The 19,389-nt window shown below is 49.4% G+C and overlaps 1 protein-coding gene across 1 annotated transcript in view; it reads left to right on the top strand.

The window, feature by feature from the left end:
- The window catches only part of XPC (XPC complex subunit, DNA damage recognition and repair factor), a 33,391-nt gene extending 14,391 nt beyond the window's left edge, over window positions 1-19,000 (top strand). Inside the window, exons 8-16 of the mRNA XM_046672861.1 lie at window positions 5,506-5,595; window positions 7,044-7,937; window positions 9,368-9,528; window positions 12,163-12,244; window positions 15,198-15,332; window positions 15,412-15,581; window positions 16,114-16,207; window positions 16,756-16,845; window positions 17,993-19,000. Of these exons, the coding sequence (XP_046528817.1) occupies window positions 5,506-5,595; window positions 7,044-7,937; window positions 9,368-9,528; window positions 12,163-12,244; window positions 15,198-15,332; window positions 15,412-15,581; window positions 16,114-16,207; window positions 16,756-16,845; window positions 17,993-18,205 (1,929 nt within the window). The 3' untranslated portion in view covers window positions 18,206-19,000. The remainder of the gene's footprint in view (window positions 1-5,505; window positions 5,596-7,043; window positions 7,938-9,367; window positions 9,529-12,162; window positions 12,245-15,197; window positions 15,333-15,411; window positions 15,582-16,113; window positions 16,208-16,755; window positions 16,846-17,992) is intronic.
- The last annotated feature ends 389 nt before the right edge of the window (window positions 19,001-19,389 follow it).

Here is a 19,389-nt window from a genome sequence, read left to right as displayed (position 1 = left end):
CTGCAACTAAGATATACAACTGTGTGTGTGTGTGTGGGGGGGGGGTTTGGGAAAAAAAAAAAAAGATTGGCAACAGTTGTTAGCTTAGGTGCCAATCTTTAAAAAAAAAAAGTCTCAAGGAAATATTTTTTCGAATTGGCTGCTGGACTCCTTGAGAAAGCATTTCGGTATCTTTCAATTTGGGTGATGACACTGAGAGGCAGCCCGCAGCGAGGAGCGTTCTGTCCGCCACCAGGAGGCGTGGCGAAGAGCTGTCAGTGTAGACGGGCTTCGTCAAACACCCAGCAGTACCTCTCCGTACGGCTCTGTCTGAAGAAAACACAAGCAGAGGTAGAAATACGTCTTCATCCCTGGAAGATTCCTGTTAATGCACAGATTTGTATCTGAGCCCCCGATTTCATGTTTGCTTAGGGACAGAGATTGGACTTTTTATATCTTTAGAGGCCAAATGACTGGCATTTTTACCTCTCTTCTTCTGTTTTGGCTTGAAAAAGTCTAAGATATCCAGCATGGCCAGTAATTATGCTGTAATGCCACCACCCAGAGAAGAACATTAATATTTGAGTACTGTCCTCCCAGACTTTATTCCTGTGTATTTGTGTACATATATATTCGCTTTGTTTGTGGGGGTTTTTTAAAAAAGCAAACAATTCAGTGACATATAGTGCATTTACAGTATTGTGCAACCATAACCGCTATTCCCAGAATATTTTTACCACCCCAAAAGGAAACCCTGAGCCCATTGAACGGCTCCTCCCCGTTCTACCTCCTCCTACCACCCCCTTAAGCACTTGGCAGCCACCAGTCTGCATCCTGTCTCTCTGAATTTGTGTATTCTGGATGTTTCATAGAAAAGAAATCATATGATACATGACCTTTTGTCTAGCTTCTTTCACTTAGCATGTTTTCAGGGTTCATCCACATTTGTAGTATGTGTCTGCAGTTCGGTTTTTTAATGGCTGAATAATATCCCATTGAATGGATAGACCACATTTTATTTATCCATTCCTCAGTTGATGGACATCAGTTGATGGCTCTTTCCACCTTTTGGCTCTTGTCAAGAGTACGCCTATAAACACGTGTGTACATTTATTTATTTGAGTACTTGTTTTCAGTTCTTTTGGGTTTCTACCTAGGGGTGGAAGTTGTATGGTAATTCTGTGTTTAACTTTTTGGGGAACTGCCGAACTGTTTTCCACAGCAGCTGCACCATTTCACCTTCCCACCAGTGATGTACAAGGCTTCCGGTTTCTCTAAATCCTCACCAACACTTGTCATTTGCCATTTTTGTGAGTATACTCATCCTCATAGGTGTGAAGTGGTATCTCATTGTGGTTTTGATGTGCATTTCCCTGATGACTAATGATGATTAGTGCCTTTTCACGTGTGTATTGGCCGTTTGTATATTTTCTTTGGAGAAATGTCTATTCAGGTCCTTTGCCCATTTTTTTTGAGGAAGATTAGCGCTGAGCTAACATCTGCCACTGATCCTCCTCCTTTTGCTGAGGAAGACTGGCCCTGAGCTAACATCTGCACCCATCTTCCTCCACCTAATATGTGGGACACCTGCTACAGCATGGCTCAATAAGCAGTGTGAGTCCGTGCCAGGGATTTGAACCAGCGAACCCCAGGCTGCTGAAGTGGAGCATGCAAACCTAACTGCTCTGCCGCCAGGCCAGCCCCATCCTTTGCCCTTTTTTTAATTGGATTCTTTGTCTTTTGTTGAGTTATAGGAGTTCTTTATATATTTTAGATACTAGACACCTATCAGATACATGCTTTGCAAATATTTTCTCCCATTCTGTAGGTTGTCTTTTCACTTCCTTGATAAAGTCCTTTGATGCACAAAAGTTTAATTTTGCCAAAGTCCAATTTTTCAATTTTTTTTTCTTCCTTATATTTTTCGTGTCATAGCTAACAATCCATTGCCAAATCCAAGGTCACGAAGATTTCCTCCTGTATTTTCTTCAGAGTTTTATAGTTTTAGCTCTTACGTTTATGTCTTTCGTCTGTTTTGAGTTAGTGTTTGTCTATATTGTGAGGCAGGTGTTCATCTTCATTCTCTTTTGTCTGTGGATGGCCAGTTGTCCTGGCAGTATTTGTTGAAGAGACTGTTCTTTCAACTCTGTGGTATTATTTTTGCTGTTTGTTGACGAGACAAGTTTTCCTGTAGGGACTGAGTGGTCTTGACACCCTTGTCAAAAATCAGTTGGCCACAGACATGCGGCTTAATTTCTGGCCTCTCCGTTGATGCCATTGGTCTGCGTGTCTGTCCTGACCCCATTACCACCCAGTTTTGATTACTATAGCTTTGTAGTAAGTTTTGAAATCAGGAAGTGTGAGTGCACCTTTGTTCTTCATTTATGATGTGTTTTAGCCGTTCGAGGCCCCTTGTAGTTTCACGTGAATTTGATGGTCTCTTTTCCATTCCTGCAGACGAGGCCGTGGGCTGGTGATAGGCTTACACCGAGCCTGTGCATCGGCTCGAGCAGCATTGCCGTCAAGACAGTGTGAAGTCTTCCTGCGCATAAACATGCATGTCCTTCCCTTTATTTGTGTTTGTAATTTCTTTCAGCTGTATCTTGTAGTTTCAGTGTACGTGTCTTTCATCTCTGATTAAATTAGTTCCTAGGAGTTTTATTCTTTCTGATGCTGTTGTAAGTGGTATTGTTTTGTTAATTTCCTTTTTGGATCATTCGTGGCAGGTGTAAAGAAACAGCTGGTTTTTTGTGTTGCTCTTACACCGTACGACTGCTGAATTCATTTGTTAGCTCTGGTAGCTTTCTTGTGCGTTCTTTGGGATTTTCTATATATACGATATTACCGTCTGTGAATAGAAGTAGTTTTACTTCTTCTCCAGTTTGGATAACTTTTGTTTCTTCTTCTTGCCCAGTTGCTCTGGCTAGCACTTCAGTGCAGAGTGGAACAGCAGTGGTGAGAGCAGGCGTCCGTGTCTTGTTCCCGATCTTCGGGGGGAAGCTTCACTCTTTCACCATTGAGTATCTTGCTAGCTGTGGGTTTTCATAAATGCTCCTTACCATGTTGAAGAAGTTCCCTTCTATTTCTAGTTTGCTGAGTGTTTTTATCATGAAACTGTGTTGGATTCTTTCAGATGCTTTTTCTGTGTAATTGAGATGATCATGTGGTTTTTCTTCCTTCCATTGTACTAATATAAGGTATTACTTTGATTTTCTCATTGAACCACCCTTGCATCTCTGAGATAAATCCCACTTGGTCGTGGTGTATAACTTTTAATATGCTGTTGGATTTGGTTTGCTAGTATTTTGTTAAGGATTTTTGCATCTATAATTCATAAGGGATATTGGTCTGTAGTTTTCTTGTGATATCTGTCTGGTTTTCGTATCAGGGTAATGGTAGCCTTATAGAACGAGATAGGAAGTATTCCTCCTTTTCTGTTTTCTGGAAGAGTTTGAGAAGGATTGTTGTTAATTCTTCTTTAAATGTTTGGTAGAATTCCCCAGTGAAGCCATGTGGTACTGGACTTTTCTTTGTTGGGAGGTTTTTGATTCCTGATTCAATCTCTTATTACTAGTCTGTTCAGATTTTCTGTTTTTTCTTGAGTCAGTTTTGGTAATTTGTATGTTTCTAGGACTTGTCCGTTTCATCTAGGTTATCGAATTTTTTATAGGAATCATTCAGTTTTGTAACTTGAATTTTTTTTCCTCAGTAACACATAGTGACAGATTACTTGTTAAAGCTGATGACCATGTACATTTGTGTGGCACCAGATTCCTTCCAGAGACCATCACATACGTGATCTGTTTAATCTTCTTTATAGTCCTGGGAGGAAGACGAGGCAGGGATTATTACAGATGAAGAAATCTAGGTTTGGAGAAGTCACTCAGCTAGTTGGTGAATACTCAGGTATCCAGACTCTTACTTGGATCTGTGCTCCTTTGCCATGCTGTACACTCAGAAACTAAGAAATTAATGTGGGTACAGTATTAATTGTACCAATTAGTTAATAATTTGTTGTCAGCTAAACCATGGATAGATTTAGATTCTCCCAGTTTTTCCACTAATGCCCTCTTTCTGTTCCAGGATCGGAGCCAGGACCTCATGGGCATTGTCTGTCGTGTCTCCTTAGTCTCTTCCAGTGTGAGACAGGTCTCAGTCTTCCCTTGTGTTTCATGACCTTGACGCTTTCGAAGAGCACTGCTTAGGAATTTTGTGGAGTGTCTCTCAACTTGGGTTTATTTGATGTTTTCTCATCCCCCCCTGTTTTTAACTCCAGAAGAAACAAGGCAAAAATAATTATTTTTCTCAACATATAATGTGGCTTTTTGCGGGAAACCTGCCTTCCTGTTTCTGATTTTCACCTCTGTCTTCCTCAGTAGGGCGTTATGGTAACTCGTGGGAGAGAGTGGCACCCTGCGCTCGTGTAGGAGGATCTTGCTCAGGTGCTTTGTCGCCGGCTGTCTGGGAGGTTAATTCCCCTGAGCAGGCTCCCATCCTTACAAGTGAACAGAAGCTTTAGAAATGCAGCCTCCAGTTGAAAGACTCTTCGTGGGGAAAACGGAATATAGGGAGTAGACTTTGGGGATCTGAGGATAATGATGTTTTCTGTTTTTCCTTCTCAAAGTGATATTTTGTTTTATTATTTTATTTTAATCACAAACACAACATATATTGATTACAGAACAATCAGAAGATAGGTAAGCTGAGAAAGAAACCCATCTGTAAATGCCCATAACCCAATATATGAATCCTTTTCCAAATATACTTATATGCTCATATTTATGTATAATTCTTTTTTACGACAGTTAATATTACACATTAAAAAAGAAAAACTTCCTAGGGGCCGGCCCCATGGCCAAATGGTTAAGTTCTCCTGCTCCACTTCGGCGGCCCAGGGTTTTGCCAGTTCAGATCCTGGGCACGAACATCATACCACTCATGAAGCCATGCTTAGGTGGCATCCCACATGCTACAACTAGAAGGACCCACAACTAAAAATATACAACTACGTACTGGGGGGCTTTGGGAAGAAAAAGGAAAAATAAAGTCTTTAAAAAAAAAAAACAAAAACCAAAAACAACTTCTTAGGGCTACCCCTGTGTCGTAGTGGTTAAGTTCGTGCACTCCACTTTGGTGGCCCAGGGTTGCAGGTTTGGATCCCAGATGCAGAGCTAGCACTTCTCGTCAAGCCATGCTGTGGTGACATCCCACATAAAATAGAGGAAGATTGGCACAGGTGTTAGCTCAGGGCCCCAATGTTCCACACACACACACACACACACACACACACACAAAACAAGTTTCTCTTTTTCCTTAATATCCAGTGAACATTTTCCCATTTTTCTGCAAAGGTACATTCTGCAGCATCATTTTTACTAGTGCCGTGGGTTCCGGACTCCTGTAGGTAGACAGTTTGGTTGTTTCTCACTTTGCCCTGTTGTAAACAAGCTCTGCAACAAACAGCATTGCATTAATTAAGTTCGTAATTTTTTTTTAGGATAAATGTGTTATTCTTTTTTATTACAGATATTTTTACTGATTCTCCGGGCCCTGCAGCTCCCAACCCGGCTGGTATTGTCTCTGCAGCCAATTCCCCTGAAGTTATCAGCAGCAAAGGTGAAGTTCTCGAAGCTTCCAGAGAAAGGGGTCGTTACAGGGAGGAGTGAGAAATGATCAACTTAAAAAATAAATTGGTCGTTAGACTGTTTTAAGGGTCGGTGTTCCTGGGGCGTGGTTCCTTTGAGCCTGCTTTGCACATGCTCTGTGCTGGAAGACACGTGAAGGAGCATCTAGCAGTCTGAGCTTTGCATGCGCAACGGGGCCTGCTCGAGGGCTGGGCTCTGTGGTGCCTTGGTTTCTGTTCCGGAGCACAGTGGATGGTACCCGTCCTCCTTGTCAGCGGCGTGGAGTGATGAAGCGGAAAGGACTCTGAATTCTGTCATCACCTAAGAGGGAGGCTAAGCACTGTACTCTCTAGGGTGTTGGTGTTTTCTGAAACTTGCTGGTCCAGAATTGATTTCAGTAATTTCCGTATTCTTAATGTGTTGTTGTGTTAGTGCTGTTGAGTCAGTTCTAACTCCCCGCGACCCTGTGTACCGTAGAGCGGAACCCTGCCCGGCCTTTCTGCGCCATCCCCTCACCTTTTGGCGCTGCATCAGGCAGTGCTCCACTGCTGTTCGTAGGGTTTTCATGGCCCATTTTTTCGGAAGTGTGTGGTCCCTCTTCCTAGTCTGTCTGAGTCCGGAAGCTCTGCTGAAACCTGTCCACCATGGGTGACCCTGCTGTTTGACATACCAGTAGTGCAGCTTCCAGCAGCACAGCAGCACACAGCCGACAGGCAGCTGGTGTGGTTCCTTGAGTGAGAAATGATCGCACACACGCTGTGGTGATGGGAGTGCCGCATCTTAACCGCTAGGCCACCAGGGCTGGCTGATGTATTCTTAATGCTGCAAGTTTATTACGTCTGGCAGTGTTTGTTTGCACAATGCCTTGTGTGTGAGGTGGGTATTGCAGTCACGCACTGTGTAGTGGCATTTCAGTCAGTGACAGACCGCATGCAGATGGTGGTCCCGTAAGATTAGAACCGTGCAGTCTTGGTGTGTAGCGGTCTACACCATCTGCCTTTGTGTAAGTACACTCGAATGTTCGCACAACGACAAAATCGCCTACGACAGTTCTCAGAGTGTATTTCTGTCGTTTAGCGACACGTGACTGTGTTACTGCTGAGGAAACTGAGACTCAGGTGACATAAATGACCTAAATCACGTAACAAATGAGAAGCAGAACTGGATTGTGACCCCAGGTTTGTCTGTTTCCACATCCTGAGCTCTTTTCCCTCTGCTACACGTTAGAGTGAAAAGAATTACATTGTGGCCTATCTAAGGAGCTGTAGATTTTAGCACATGCGTTCTTGTAATCCTAAAGGATAGCCAGTCCATCATAGTGAGCTGGGGACATCTTGTCTATGCTGGTTCTCTAGCCAGTGACCTAGCCCCATTAGATTACAGGATCTCTATCATAGCATTAGCAAAAAAGAAAAAGCCAAATTTTCTATTCTGTTTAAGGGAAAGAAACCTTCCAAGGAGAGATCCACAGAGGGTCCCAGAGGCTCCTCACAAACTTCCAGCCAAGTTCCAGAAAACCAAACCAAACCAAAGACCAGCAGAGGAACCAGACAAGAGGAAACCTCTTCTGAGGGCACTAGCAATCCAGGCACCAAAGGGAAGAGGAGCAAGCCAGCAGCAGGTGGACGGAAACGGAGGGACCCCTCCTCCAGTGGGGAAGAGGAGGGAGAGGCGGGGGCGCGGGAGGAGCACACCCCGAGACGGCTGCGTGCCCAGGAGCGGCGGGTGGCCTCCAGGGTGTCTTACAAAGAAGAGAGTGGGAGTGACAAGGCTGGCAGTGGCTCTGACTTTGAGCTCTCCAGTGAGGAAGCCCAACATTCATCTGATGAGGATTCTGAGCCTGGCCTTCTGAGGCGGAGGAGGGCCCGGGCCCCTCAGAGGACAAAGACAGAGTCCAAGAGTGACTCTAGGACCCAACATGGAAGACACCCTAAGAATCCTGGCTTTCCAGCAACATCCTCAAGCTCTTCAAGCAGTAAGAGTAAAAAAGGCAAGAAAATTCACCATGAAGGTGAGGAGGCCGAAGGAGGGAAAGCAGCTGGTGTAGACCAGTGGCTGGAAGTGTTCTGTGAGCAGGAGGAAAAGTGGATGTGTGTGGACTGTGTGCACGGTGTGGTGGGCCAGCCTCTAACCTGTTACAGATATGCTACCAAACCCATGACCTACGTCGTGGGCATCGACAGTGATGGCTGGGTCCGGGATGTCACCCAGAGGTACGACCCAGCCTGGATGACAGTGACCCGCAAGTACCGGGTTGACGCCCAGTGGTGGGCCAGCACCTTGAGACCATACCAGAGCCCGTGTGTGGAAAGGGAAAAGAAAGAAGACTTGGAGGTAAGGTGCTGGCTTCCATGGGCTCTGAGACCCTGTTGGATTATTCCGGTTATTCTCATTTTTGAGCAACTAGTGTGTGCCCAGCACTTTGTTGCATACTTTTAGTGTAGCTCATTTAATTGTCACAACAACTCTGTAAAGCTGGGGTTATTATTGCCTTAACTTATCAGTTAAACCTTTAGGATCTGACAGGTTAACTGACTTGGTATTTGAACCTGGGTCTGTCTGGCTTTGAAGCTTGTATACTTTTAATTATTGCCTGGTTATAAATTTGGAACTTTAAAGTAGTTTATGCAAGTCACCTAGTAAATAGTCCTAAGGAAAGCAGAAAACGTCTTCAGTAGAGCTCTTACGCCACCTGCTCAGCATGCACACGCACAAGCACAGACACCTCTCCCCTGACCTAGAACACTCATCTCCTGGGGAGGGCAGGACTCGGGAGCAGGAGATAGCCTCAGTCTGCTGAGAAGGCACACTAGGAAACAGACTTCTTAAACAGAACACAGTGTCTCGCTTGGTCTTAGGACCAACCTCTGACCAGGAAGAAGGCCTGAGCTGCTTGTGCCCAGCATTGTGGTGTTGGGTGGGGCTGGCGTTTCCACATGGGGACGTGCCGACTTGCTGGGAAGTTATTCCCAGTCCTCAGATGGTGTGGCATGGGTTCATGTAGCGTGCCCTGTAGCATGCAGGGCTTTGAGAGCTTGCTCCGGGGGTGTTCCTGGCTCATTTTGCTTAGAAAGGACGAGTGAAATGGGAATTGTGCAGAGCTGTCATGACTAACCTAGTGAAGGTATCTGTAGTGGAAGCTGACCGTGCAAAGGATTGCTCCTACTCCTAGTGACTCCACATTGCCAGTCTTCACGAATGTGTCGGGGTTTTCAGGAGATGCTAAGGGAAAGCTTAGGAGATCTTGGCGAATGGGATGTGACTTACAGCAGTGGAATTGCCCACTGAGAAATCAGAACCCTTGAAGAAGTGCCCAGAGAAGAGAGAGCAATTAGAGTGCACTAAGGAAGGCTGCAGGGTTTCCTGTGAGAGCTGAGACAAGTAGAGCTGTGTTGCAGAATAGGGATGTCACTTGGAGGTAAGGCCTCCTTCCTGAAGAAAGCTGCGTGTCTTTCTTCCTTGAAGCTCTTTCATAAGCAGGCGCTGATCTGCTGGGGCTGACAAAGGTGTCTAAGGGTTGGGGATAGTTTAGGTGGCTTTCCAACATTGCCACGAGCCACAGAAGTACTTGATTCTTCATAGCTTTTGATTTATGTAAAACCTACTTAGTGGCCATCACTACAGACGCAGTGTTCCACAGTCATTGGTTCTCATGAGACCTCTGGTCAGCCGTCTGTAGTCAGAACAAGTTGGTCTGAGGACTACCTGCCTCAGACCTGCTCCTCTGCACAGCATGCTCAGCGTTGTCTCTCTGGCCTTTGCAGTTTCAGGCGAAGCACCTGGACCAGCCTTTGCCCACTGCGATTGGCACGTACAAGAACCACCCTCTGTACGCCCTCAAGAGGCACCTCCTGAAATTCGAGGCCATCTATCCCGAGACGGCCGCCATCCTCGGGTATTGTCGCGGAGAAGCTGTCTACTCCAGGTGTGTGGCCTCATGGGCTTCCTGTGGCCTGGGATTGGCCGTCTCCCCAGGCAAGGGGCTAGTGATGTCAGCTCCTCTCACTGTCAGATGGGAGGAGCTTTAGAGCGAGTGTGCGCTCTTGGGTGTGTGATGCGTAGAAGAGATTAAAGCTTGAAAATTAAAACAATGATTAAAAGACCAGCAGGGGAAAAATAAGGTACAGGGGAAAAATAAAAAGTAGGACGGATAGGGTTTATGTTGGGCACTTGAAAACACCCCTCAAGTATAAGTTAAAAACATACAAAAGGGAAGAATTAAAGGATTTGATATAATACCACTGAACCGATTACTTAAAAATGGTTAAGTAAATTTTATGTATATTTTATCCACAGTAAAAAGGAATTGCTAGAGAAGGGGGAAAGGAATTAGAGTAGAAAATGAATGTAAAATATGTACAAAATTAAAACTGAAAAAATCTTAATGATTTAAATTTCAGGTAAGCAAAAAATAAAAATAGCAGAACTTTTAAAAAATAGCAAGAAAAAGAAAAGTCATTTTTAAAAACGTTGAAATGCAAGACCAAAAAATAGATGATGTTCTTAATATGTGGGAAAAGAAAGTGAAAACAGAAACAAGGAGACCCACACGCAAAGGTGGTTTGGGTCCTCTGACTGGGGACCGCCTCCTGCGCGTCGGCCCTGCGGGGAGTCACCCTGGACCCTGCGTTCAGGGCCTTCCTTGGAGTGTTCTGTTCCACACCAGGAAGGGCCACACCTGTCAGGCCTCAGCTGTCAGCAGTCAAAGGCTGCCGGGGGCCGGGCCACCCTGACAGAAGTGAGAGGGCACGGGCTTCCTCCCGCGGTTGGGAGAGAGGAAGTCTGGGCAGAGGCCGGCATGGTCCACAGAGACCTTGTCAGTCATGGGAGAAGCGTTAGAGGTCGACTTTTTTTTTAATATAGTAAAATGCACATAACAAGATTCACCAGTTAATCATAGTTAAGCGTACAGTTGGGTGGCGTTAAGTACACTCACATTGTTGTGTAACCATCCCCGCCATCCATCTGCAGAACTCTTTCATCTTCCCAAGCTGAAACTCTGTCCCCATTTAAACACCAGCTCCCCTTTCCTCCCTCCCCCAGGCCCCAGCAACCCCCATTCTACTTTCTGTCTCTGAATTTGACAGCTCTAGGGACCTCATATGAGTGGACTCAGTATTTGTCCTTTTGTGACTGGCATCCATCAACAGCACTTGGGTTGCTTCCTCTTGTGGCTGTTGTGACTGGTGCTGCTGTGAACACGGGTGTGCAAATGTCTCTTTGAGATCCTGCTGTCAGTTCTTAGGGATCTTTACCCAGAAGTGGGTTTGCTGGATCATATGGTAATTCTCTTTACTTTTTGAAGAACTGATGTACTTTTTTCCACCATGGCTGTATCGTTTTACATTCCCACCATTAGAGAGAGTGCAGGGGGTCCCAATTTCGCCACATCCTTGCCAACACGTATTTTCTGTTTTTTGATAGTAGCTGTCCTAACGGGTATTAAGTGATTAGAAAGTTGAGATTTAGAGAGGGCCATGTCTACTTCTGTGCTGCTCTCTTTGGGAATGTCCAGAAGATGCCCACCTGCACCCTCCCCACCCCCCAACCCCCACCCCACGCCTTCCCTGCTCCTATCTGAAGACCATGACCTTGACATCATTACTCCTTCAGGCAGAATGCAGCCCTCAGTGGAGCGTAGGTGGAGCTCTCGGCTCTGAGAGGGTGCTGCTGTGGACAGAGCCCTGCTCCAGGCCCTGGAAAGGGTCTGGTCTTTCCAGCAGCCTTGCAAGGCAGAGAGGACAGCTCATTATCCCTGATGGATGGAGGAGGATATTGAGGCTCAGGAAGGGAAAGTGACTTGTTCAGGGTCACCCTGCTAGGCAGTGGCACAGAGGAGGTTCGACCCGTGTCCCTTGTACTGTGAGTGAACGTCGGCCTCAGACTTGGGTAGCTGAGGGCCTGATTTCTGCCCTGGAGGAAACTTGGTGCCCTTGCTCTTTGGAGCCCCATCTCTGGGCCGAGTTCAGGGCTGCACACTAAAGAAGAGATTGCTTTAGCTCTGGAAGGAGGGTGAAGCCAGAGGATGTCTCCCTGTAATCACAGGGATTATTTGACTGTTCCATGTGCGTGGATCTTAATTCCACGGTGATTTCTTAGCTTACTGTGGGTCCTGTGTGGTCTCCTTTTGGATTTGCTGCCCCATCTTTGGACGCCTGTCCCTCCCCCACCTCTAGTGTTTAGCAGCAAACCAGGCCCTCGCGGGGGGTGCGGAAACTCGCCTGCACTGCTTGGCTCTTACTTTGCCCTTGGGGCTGCAGAGGGACTCTCACTCTGGGAGGAGAGGCGAAGGCGGGTGTGAGGCTCCCCCCCCCCCCCGTTCAGGTTAGGATGTGTAATGGACACTGCTCCCAGGAGACAGGAAGTCCAGGTTAGCTGTCTGCCTAACGCCCTGGTTCCCTCCGAAGCAGGCCTGAGGAGAGTCGGGCTGGGATTTTCCCTCTCCTGGGAGGGGACGTGAGGCGGCAGGGTCCCGCAGTCCCTCTGCGTGCAGTGCACGGTGCTCATCAGGCAGTGTGGCCTGAGTCTGTCCTTTGTCTCCCCCTGTTGGCTCCTGCAGGGACTGCGTGCACACCCTGCACTCCAGGGACACGTGGCTAAAACAAGCAAGGGTGGTGAGGCTTGGAGAAGTGCCCTACAAGGTAAGCAGGGGCCTGAGGGCAGAGCAGCACATGCCCGGGATAGGCACCCGGTCTGCATGTCGGCTTGGGGAGGATTAGAGGAGGAGAAAAGCAGGGGAATTATATTACCTGAGGGAAGAGGTGGTCAGATGGCTCCTCCAGAGCAGCAAGAACCCTTGGCGGGAAGGCAGCGCTCAGACTCCCGGGTGCCCGTCTCTGCTCCGAGGCACTGTGATGGGAACTGTCACTGAGTCGTTCCAGGGCCAGCATCCTGCCTGCGTGCACGCTGTCCTCCGCGTTGCCTTGTGTGTCAGAACTCCCCACTTGTTTTGCATGCGTGTGGTCTCTGTGGAGACTTCACCACCACAGGAGTTAGCATGATGACGCGCCTCTTACAGAGGAGAGAACAGGAGCTCAGAGAGGGGAGATGGCTTGTCCAAAGCTTACGGTCCTTGGGATGGCAGCGCCCGACAACAGTCCCAGCGGTCGTTCTCACTGTGTGCTGCCCCACTGAGTCGGGGCAGCTGCCTGTAGAAACATGAGCTCAGCACAGGGCCGCAGAGGCTTTCCAGGGACACGCAGCCAGGGGAGGACAGAGGCAGGGCACAGAGGCACCTTTGCTTTTCTTTCTCAGACCCCCAGGAGAAGCTGTTTGGGTGGGACACTGGGGAGCTGGGGGGTGTGGAGAGGCCTCAGTGTCGGGGAGGGGCTGCGGGCGGTGGGAGCCAGTGACGTCAGCCACAGGCTTGAGGGCGTCACGCTCGCTGCCTGCCTGGGCCCGCAGGAGCAGCGGGCTTTCCCAGAGAGCCTCAGCTTGCTTTTGTGCTCCTTATCAAATAACAGTTGCTTCATTCTGCAGCAGCACTGTCTAAGAGAAATATATATGAGCCACAGATTTGAATTTCTTGGGTTTTTTTTTCCTTTTTCTCCCCAAAGCCCCCCAGTACAGAGTTGTATATTCTTAGTTGTGGGTCCTTCTAGTTGTGGCATGTGGGACGCTGCCTCAGCATGGCTTGATGAGCGGTGCCATGTCCGTGCCCAGGATTCGAACCGATGAAACACTGGGCCGCCCACAGCGGAGCGCACGAACTTAACCACTCGGCCACAGGGCTGGCCCCAGATTTGAATTTCTTAGTAGCCATCTTCAAAACTTTAAAAGAAACAGGTGGAATTTTAACATATTTAAATTCAAATATATCTGAAATGTTGTCATTTTAACATGTAGTATCTTGAAACATTAATGAGATATTTTGCATTCCTTTTTTATTAAGGCTTTGAAATATCTGGAGTGTGTTTCTCTTTCAGGACACCTCCATGCAGACTGGCCATGTTTCGCATGTTCAGGGCCATGTGTGACTGGTGCCTATCCTATTAGCACAGTTCTAGAATAATCCCAGATCTCAAGTCCTTCCCTTGTCCTGAGCTCTGCTGCCCCAGCTCCAGCCCCTGCCTCACTGTCTCTTGCTTGGATTACAACCACTTTCCCGCCTCTGGCCCAGCCCCTCAGTCCGTTCCCGGCATCGCAGTCACGGGATCTTTCTGAGACACAGAGCCGTGAGTGGCACTGCGTGTGTAGTCTGCCCTTAGCCCACCTAGATGCCCGTGTCTGTCCAATGGCACAGAGACCCGTGGTGCTTTGGTGCCTGCCTCCTCTCCACATGCTTCCTCCTGTGTGTCAGATGACTTCCACAGTCCCCAGATACTCGTGTGCTCACACTTCTGTGTCCCTTTGGTCCCTTCTCCCCAGCCCTGTTCACCTGACTGGCCCCTCTGGGCCCTTTCAGACCCGGCTCCAATGTGGCCTGTTCTGAGCAGCCTGTCTTAGCCTGCCCCTCCTCAGGGCTGGGCGAGGGGCCCCGCCTCTGGGCCGCATTCCACGCGTCCTCTTCACGCTGAATTGCCATCTTCTCGTCTCCCTACAGGAGCCTGCGAAAACAGACTGCCCCTTCTCTGCCCCTGAGGACGGGTGTCATGGCATGGCTTGTAATAGATGTTCGCTGATGTTTACTGAACGATGCTGGGTGGATAGTTTCCTCAGAAAGGGATTATCAGGCCGCAGGGGTGACGGAGATGGCATGCCCAGAGGCCAGGGCTGGAATGGCTGCTAGAGCAGCGGTCAGCAGGCACAGCTCGCAGGTCACATCCATCCTGGGTCCTCTTCTGGTGGCACCCTTGATCTCAGAATGGTTTTTACATTTTTTAAGGGTTGTAAAAAGAGAGAAAGAAAGAATATGTGACAGAGGCTGTTCGTGGCCCTTTCCAGAAGAAGTTTGTCAGCCCTTCACTGAGGCAGCTGTGCCTGCGGCCTGGAGCCAGCGCTTTCCCCCCCAGCGGCACTCCTCGTGGAAGTTATGCAGCCTTCTCCTTGCCAGTCCCCCATGCCTTTCACCCCTTCCCTCCACAGGGAGAGTTTTGGTGTGGGCAAGTACACATTTGTAGGGGAGCTTGCTGGGGGTCCCAGACTGTCCGTGCCTTCCCGGGCACATGACACAGGTCTCTGGGTCTCGGTCCTGGCCCTGTCACTTACCCAGCATTAAGTCAGTGACTTCGTCTCTGTGTGCCAGCTTCCCTTGCAGTGATGAAAGTATGGAAGATGGCATGGCTGGTAAAAGCACAGGCTCTGGCCTTAGGCGCTGTGTCACTAGGTGAACCATTGACACCTCTTAGGGTGGTCATCTGTAAAGTGGAGATGGTGCTAGGACCTCCCTCCTGGGTTTGTCGAGAAGATTAAAGAAGACACATAAAGCCCTGAGAACAGTGCCTGGGACAGCGGGCACTCTGACGTTGGCTGGTGGGAGTCGGAGTGCTAGTGGGCCTAGCAGTCGGACAAGGGGAGAAAAAGCACACCCGTCTCAGGTTTGTTGTGGGGTTAAGTGAGGGGACAGCTGTACAGCACCGAGCACCATGCTGGTGTACAGTAAGCACCCGGGACGGGGCAGCCCTTGTGGTGAACTGGCTGTTTCCTCTGGTGTAGATGGTGAAAGGCTTTTCTAACCGGGCCCGGAAAGCCCGCCTTGCTGAGCCCCAGCTGCAGGACCAAAATGACCTAGGCCTGTTTGGCCAGTGGCAGACAGAGGAGTACCAGCCGCCTGTGGCTGTTGACGGGAAGGTAAGGGCAGTGCCCAGTAGGGCGGGACCGGGCCACTCTGCTCTACAGCTGGCCAGACCTGGTGTGCCACCCTCCGCAGGTCCCCCGGAATGAATTTGGGAACGTGTACCTCTTCCTGCCCAGCATGATGCCTGTCGGCTGTGTCCAACTGAACCTGCCCAATCTGCACCGTGTGGCCCGCAAGCTGGACATCGACTGTGTCCAGGCCGTCACTGGCTTCGATTTCCATGGAGGCTACTGCCATCCCGTGTGCGTGAGGGACCTCCCATGGAGGCCAGAAGGAGGCACGGGAGGATACGGGAAGTTGATGTAGCGCTGAAGCCCACTATCTCTCCCTGTCATGGTTTACTCTGGATTTGCAAAATCCATCTTAACACTTTATCTTTCACATTTACACGTTTACTCTGGCTTCTATCCAGGGGCAGTCAAACCAGTGAAACCAGCATCCTAATTAATGCTGAATTACAACGCTGTTCCTGGGGCTGGTCACAGGTGACCTGGCAGGCTCAGCATCCTTCCTTCTGTCCTGCCATGCAGTGGGGAGAGGGAGGCGCTCCAGCTCTCTTAGGCAGGACCTGGGGGAGGAGATATAGGGCCCATGTCCACAGACCTTTCTCTGCGTGGGGGGTGTCCATTAGCAGCGGTGGCCAGAATTGTGGACCTGCTGACCTTCAGGGCCCCAAGTGCTTAGGAGCGGCCCACTGTCCTCTGTGAAGGGGAGGAGGAGAGGCTGGAGCAGGAGGCAGGCTTAAGGAAGACCAACTGTGCTGCATCCCCACAGAACTGATGGGTACATAGTCTGCGAGGAATACAAAGACGTGCTCCTGGCCGCCTGGGAAAAAGAGCAGGCGCTCATTGAAAAGAAGGAGAAGGAGGTGAGCAGCGTGGCCAGGGTGGGCCTGGGGGTCTGAGGGGGGACCAGAATGGCGGACAGCAAGCACACGGTGGGGCAGGGACCTCGCTTGCACCGTGTGAAAGAGGAGAGTGTGCTCTAAAGCTCTTCCCAGCTCTGACCTCATGGAAGGCGCCCTGGGGAGCCAGCGCTGACAGAACAGGGTCCTGCCTGCATCAGAGTCCACTCTCACTGTCCACGTCTGCCTGGCTCAGCTCCAGGGACCGCGCCCCTTCTGTGACACCTGCCTGTTAAAAGGAATTGTCCATGGTCCAGGTTCTGGGCAACCTCCTCCCCTAAAAATTTTAGAGTCGGAAACAAAAAAGCTTTTAGTTTTAGTGCCTTTTGTATGTATCACTTTATAAATCACACCAATTTTAAACTGCGACTTGGTAGGATTTAGAAAGCATTTTTTAACTAAAATGTTATCTGTGTCTTTACGTATGTATGTTCACAGGTTCCATCTTGACATTTTCCCTGAAAATGGCATTACTTAACATATTCTGTTCTTCCATTTCACTTTGCTGATAGAAAAAGGAGAAGCGGGCCCTAGGGAACTGGAAGCTGCTGGTCAAAGGGCTGCTGATCAGGGAGAGGCTGAGGCTTCGCTACGGGGCCAAGGTCAGTGCAGGTCCTTCTAAAGAAACCAGCCCCCCCCCACCCCCAAAATAATAAGCCCAGGTTGGAGGGGGGACTCAGATCACTGGCCCAGGTCTGCTCAGATGTCCAGTCACAGACAGCTCTGTGTTTTGAAGCCACAGTCCTGTGTCTCTGAGGCCCTGTGTCCTTACTTGTTGGGACAGATGTTCCCAGAGTCCACCTCAGATGGCTTTTCCAGCCCCCTGCTCTGCCCCTGCATCCCCTCTTCTGCTCCTGTCTGCACGACTGAGCACCTGCTGTGAGTCCGGTCTGGTGCTAAGCCTGCGGGGAGGCCGAGTTCCTGAATCTCTGTGCGCTGCACCACTCCTAGCCTTGTGCTGCTCCCAGGGCCTGCACCACCCTTCAGGCTGGGGTTCTCACTTAGTACAGCTCCTGCCACGTGCCAGGCCAGGCTGTGGACACTGCTGTGAATTTGACGTGAAGCCCCCTAGGGGCTCCCATCTTGGGGCGCACAGGGCCCTGGATGCAGTCCCGTGGTGTGAACAGCACCAGGTCAGAGACAGCAGAAACGGGAGCAGTTGTAACCACGCCTCTCGGTTTTCTTTGCCCTCTCCAACCCTACATGTGCCTGTCTGCCCTTAGAAGATAGTGTCGTGCTCCTCTCTCAGATCCCTTTGGTGACCCCCTCCCCTGGCTTTGTGTTATCATTGGCTCCTTCCTGGTGCTCTGCTTTGCCCTCTGTGTCCAAACCCGGCCCAGCTCCCCAGCCTTCAGGGAGGGTGTCCTCAGAGCACTTGGGACTGAGGTTGGTACTGTGCATCTGGGAAGGTAAATACAATGCACTTTCATTCAGGAACGAGGTCATAAACGCAAGGCCCCGGTCAATCACCTCCTAGATTTGATTGTGCGCCCCATGAGGGCAGTTCCTTGCCTAGACACCTCTGTGTTCCCCAGCACTGAGTGCCTAGCAGGTTTTCCATTACCTGCGCTGCCCCCAGTCTGCAGAAGGTACAGGAAGAGCAGTCTTGGCCCTTTCCCAGCCCCACGCAGTGCCCTCATCCTTCCAGAGTCACACAGCTCAGGGCAGGCCATTGCTGGGAGCTTTCCTGCCTCTTGACGGTGCTTCCTGGTGTCTGATCACTGAGCGGGGCCTGTGTTTCCTCTCCAGTGTGAGGCAGCAGCTCCCCATGCAGATGCAGGAGGTGGACTCTCTTCTGACGAAGAGGAGGGGACCAGCTCTCAAGCGGAAACGGCCAGGATCCTGGCTGCCTCCTGGCCCCAAAACCGAGAGGCCGAAGAAGAGCCAAAGCCGAAGTGCCCCAAGACCAAAAGGGGAAAGAAGGCGGCGGCTTCCCACCTCTTCCCATTTGAGAGGCTGTGATGTAAGTGGCCACCTTGTCGTAAGGTCTGCTGCACAGGCCCCACATCTCCCCCCGGGGGTGCCCGGGCCTTGGGGTGGTGACTTCTCTGAGAAGGCACAGAAGCAGCAGGTGCTGCAGACGGGCTGGGGCCAGAAGGCACAAGCCGAGGTGGGGCTGCAGGTCTGGCCCCAGTGCTTGTCACCTTCCCCCAGGGGAGGGTCTTCTTCAAGCTGCTCGCTGCCACGTGCTGTGCTTTTGAGCCACAGAACACTTCCCCGGAGACCCCGCCACCTAGTCGTCGTTCTCCCTGTCCTTGGAAACACGCGTCAGGTCTTTCATAGAGACCGCTGGGAAATTTGGGGATGACAGTGCATTTAGGAACATGCCAGTCCTTTCTTCCGGGTGGACTCTTCTCCGTCAGACACTCGCGCTCTTGCCTCTTGCAGACTCAGGACCCTTCCTCTGCAGGCCCCTCGTTTTCCCTCGGTCGGGTTTACTAGTACCGCCCAGTGCTGCCTCTGTAGTACGGGAGACAGCAGGTGAGAAGCCCCGGCCGTCTCAGCTGTGGGATGGTTGGGATCTACTTTTCGAAATAACATTTCACGGTGGCAGAAGACTAGAATAGAGCTAAAATCAGGAAAGAAGAGGAAAACCACTAACTTAGAATTAAAGAAATGTTAGTACAACTGGATCAGTGTTAAACTAGATTTTATTCATTACTAGATAAATTTATAAAGCTCTATGCACTGTAGATATTCAGGAGAAATAATTTTTATAACATTTTGAGAAAAAAATAAAGCATTTATCTAAAAAGACTTGGCTTGACATTTTTTTTTTCAGATTTTATATCAGCTAAGAAAACCTGGGTGATAGAGTGATCTGTACACTTGTTGAGGCTACGTTAGTGATCAGATTTTGTTTTCATGTAAGCTGGCAACTCACCATCACACACATGGAATTTTTTTCTCTGTGTTGAAGTGAGATGTTACTTAATCAGTGAAAGAAACCATTGAAAGTCTGAATCAGCTTTACCCAAGAGAAACAAACAAAAACTTGGGGTGTGACTCATATGCAGCAAGAACTTGGCTGCAAGACTCTTGTTGAGAAACAGCTGGGGTTGCCATGGAAACCGTCTCACACTGCACCAGAGCCTGTGTGCTCCTAGAGATAGTAAGTGACTTGTTTTCTGGGAGTTGAGTTAAGA

The sequence above is a fragment of the Equus quagga genome, chromosome 1 (genome assembly GCF_021613505.1).
Source record: "Equus quagga isolate Etosha38 chromosome 1, UCLA_HA_Equagga_1.0, whole genome shotgun sequence".
In the NCBI taxonomy this organism is placed as follows: Eukaryota; Metazoa; Chordata; class Mammalia; order Perissodactyla; family Equidae; genus Equus; species Equus quagga.
The sequence above is the reverse complement of the archived record's forward strand: the minus strand, read 5'-3'. Positions and strand labels throughout refer to the sequence as shown.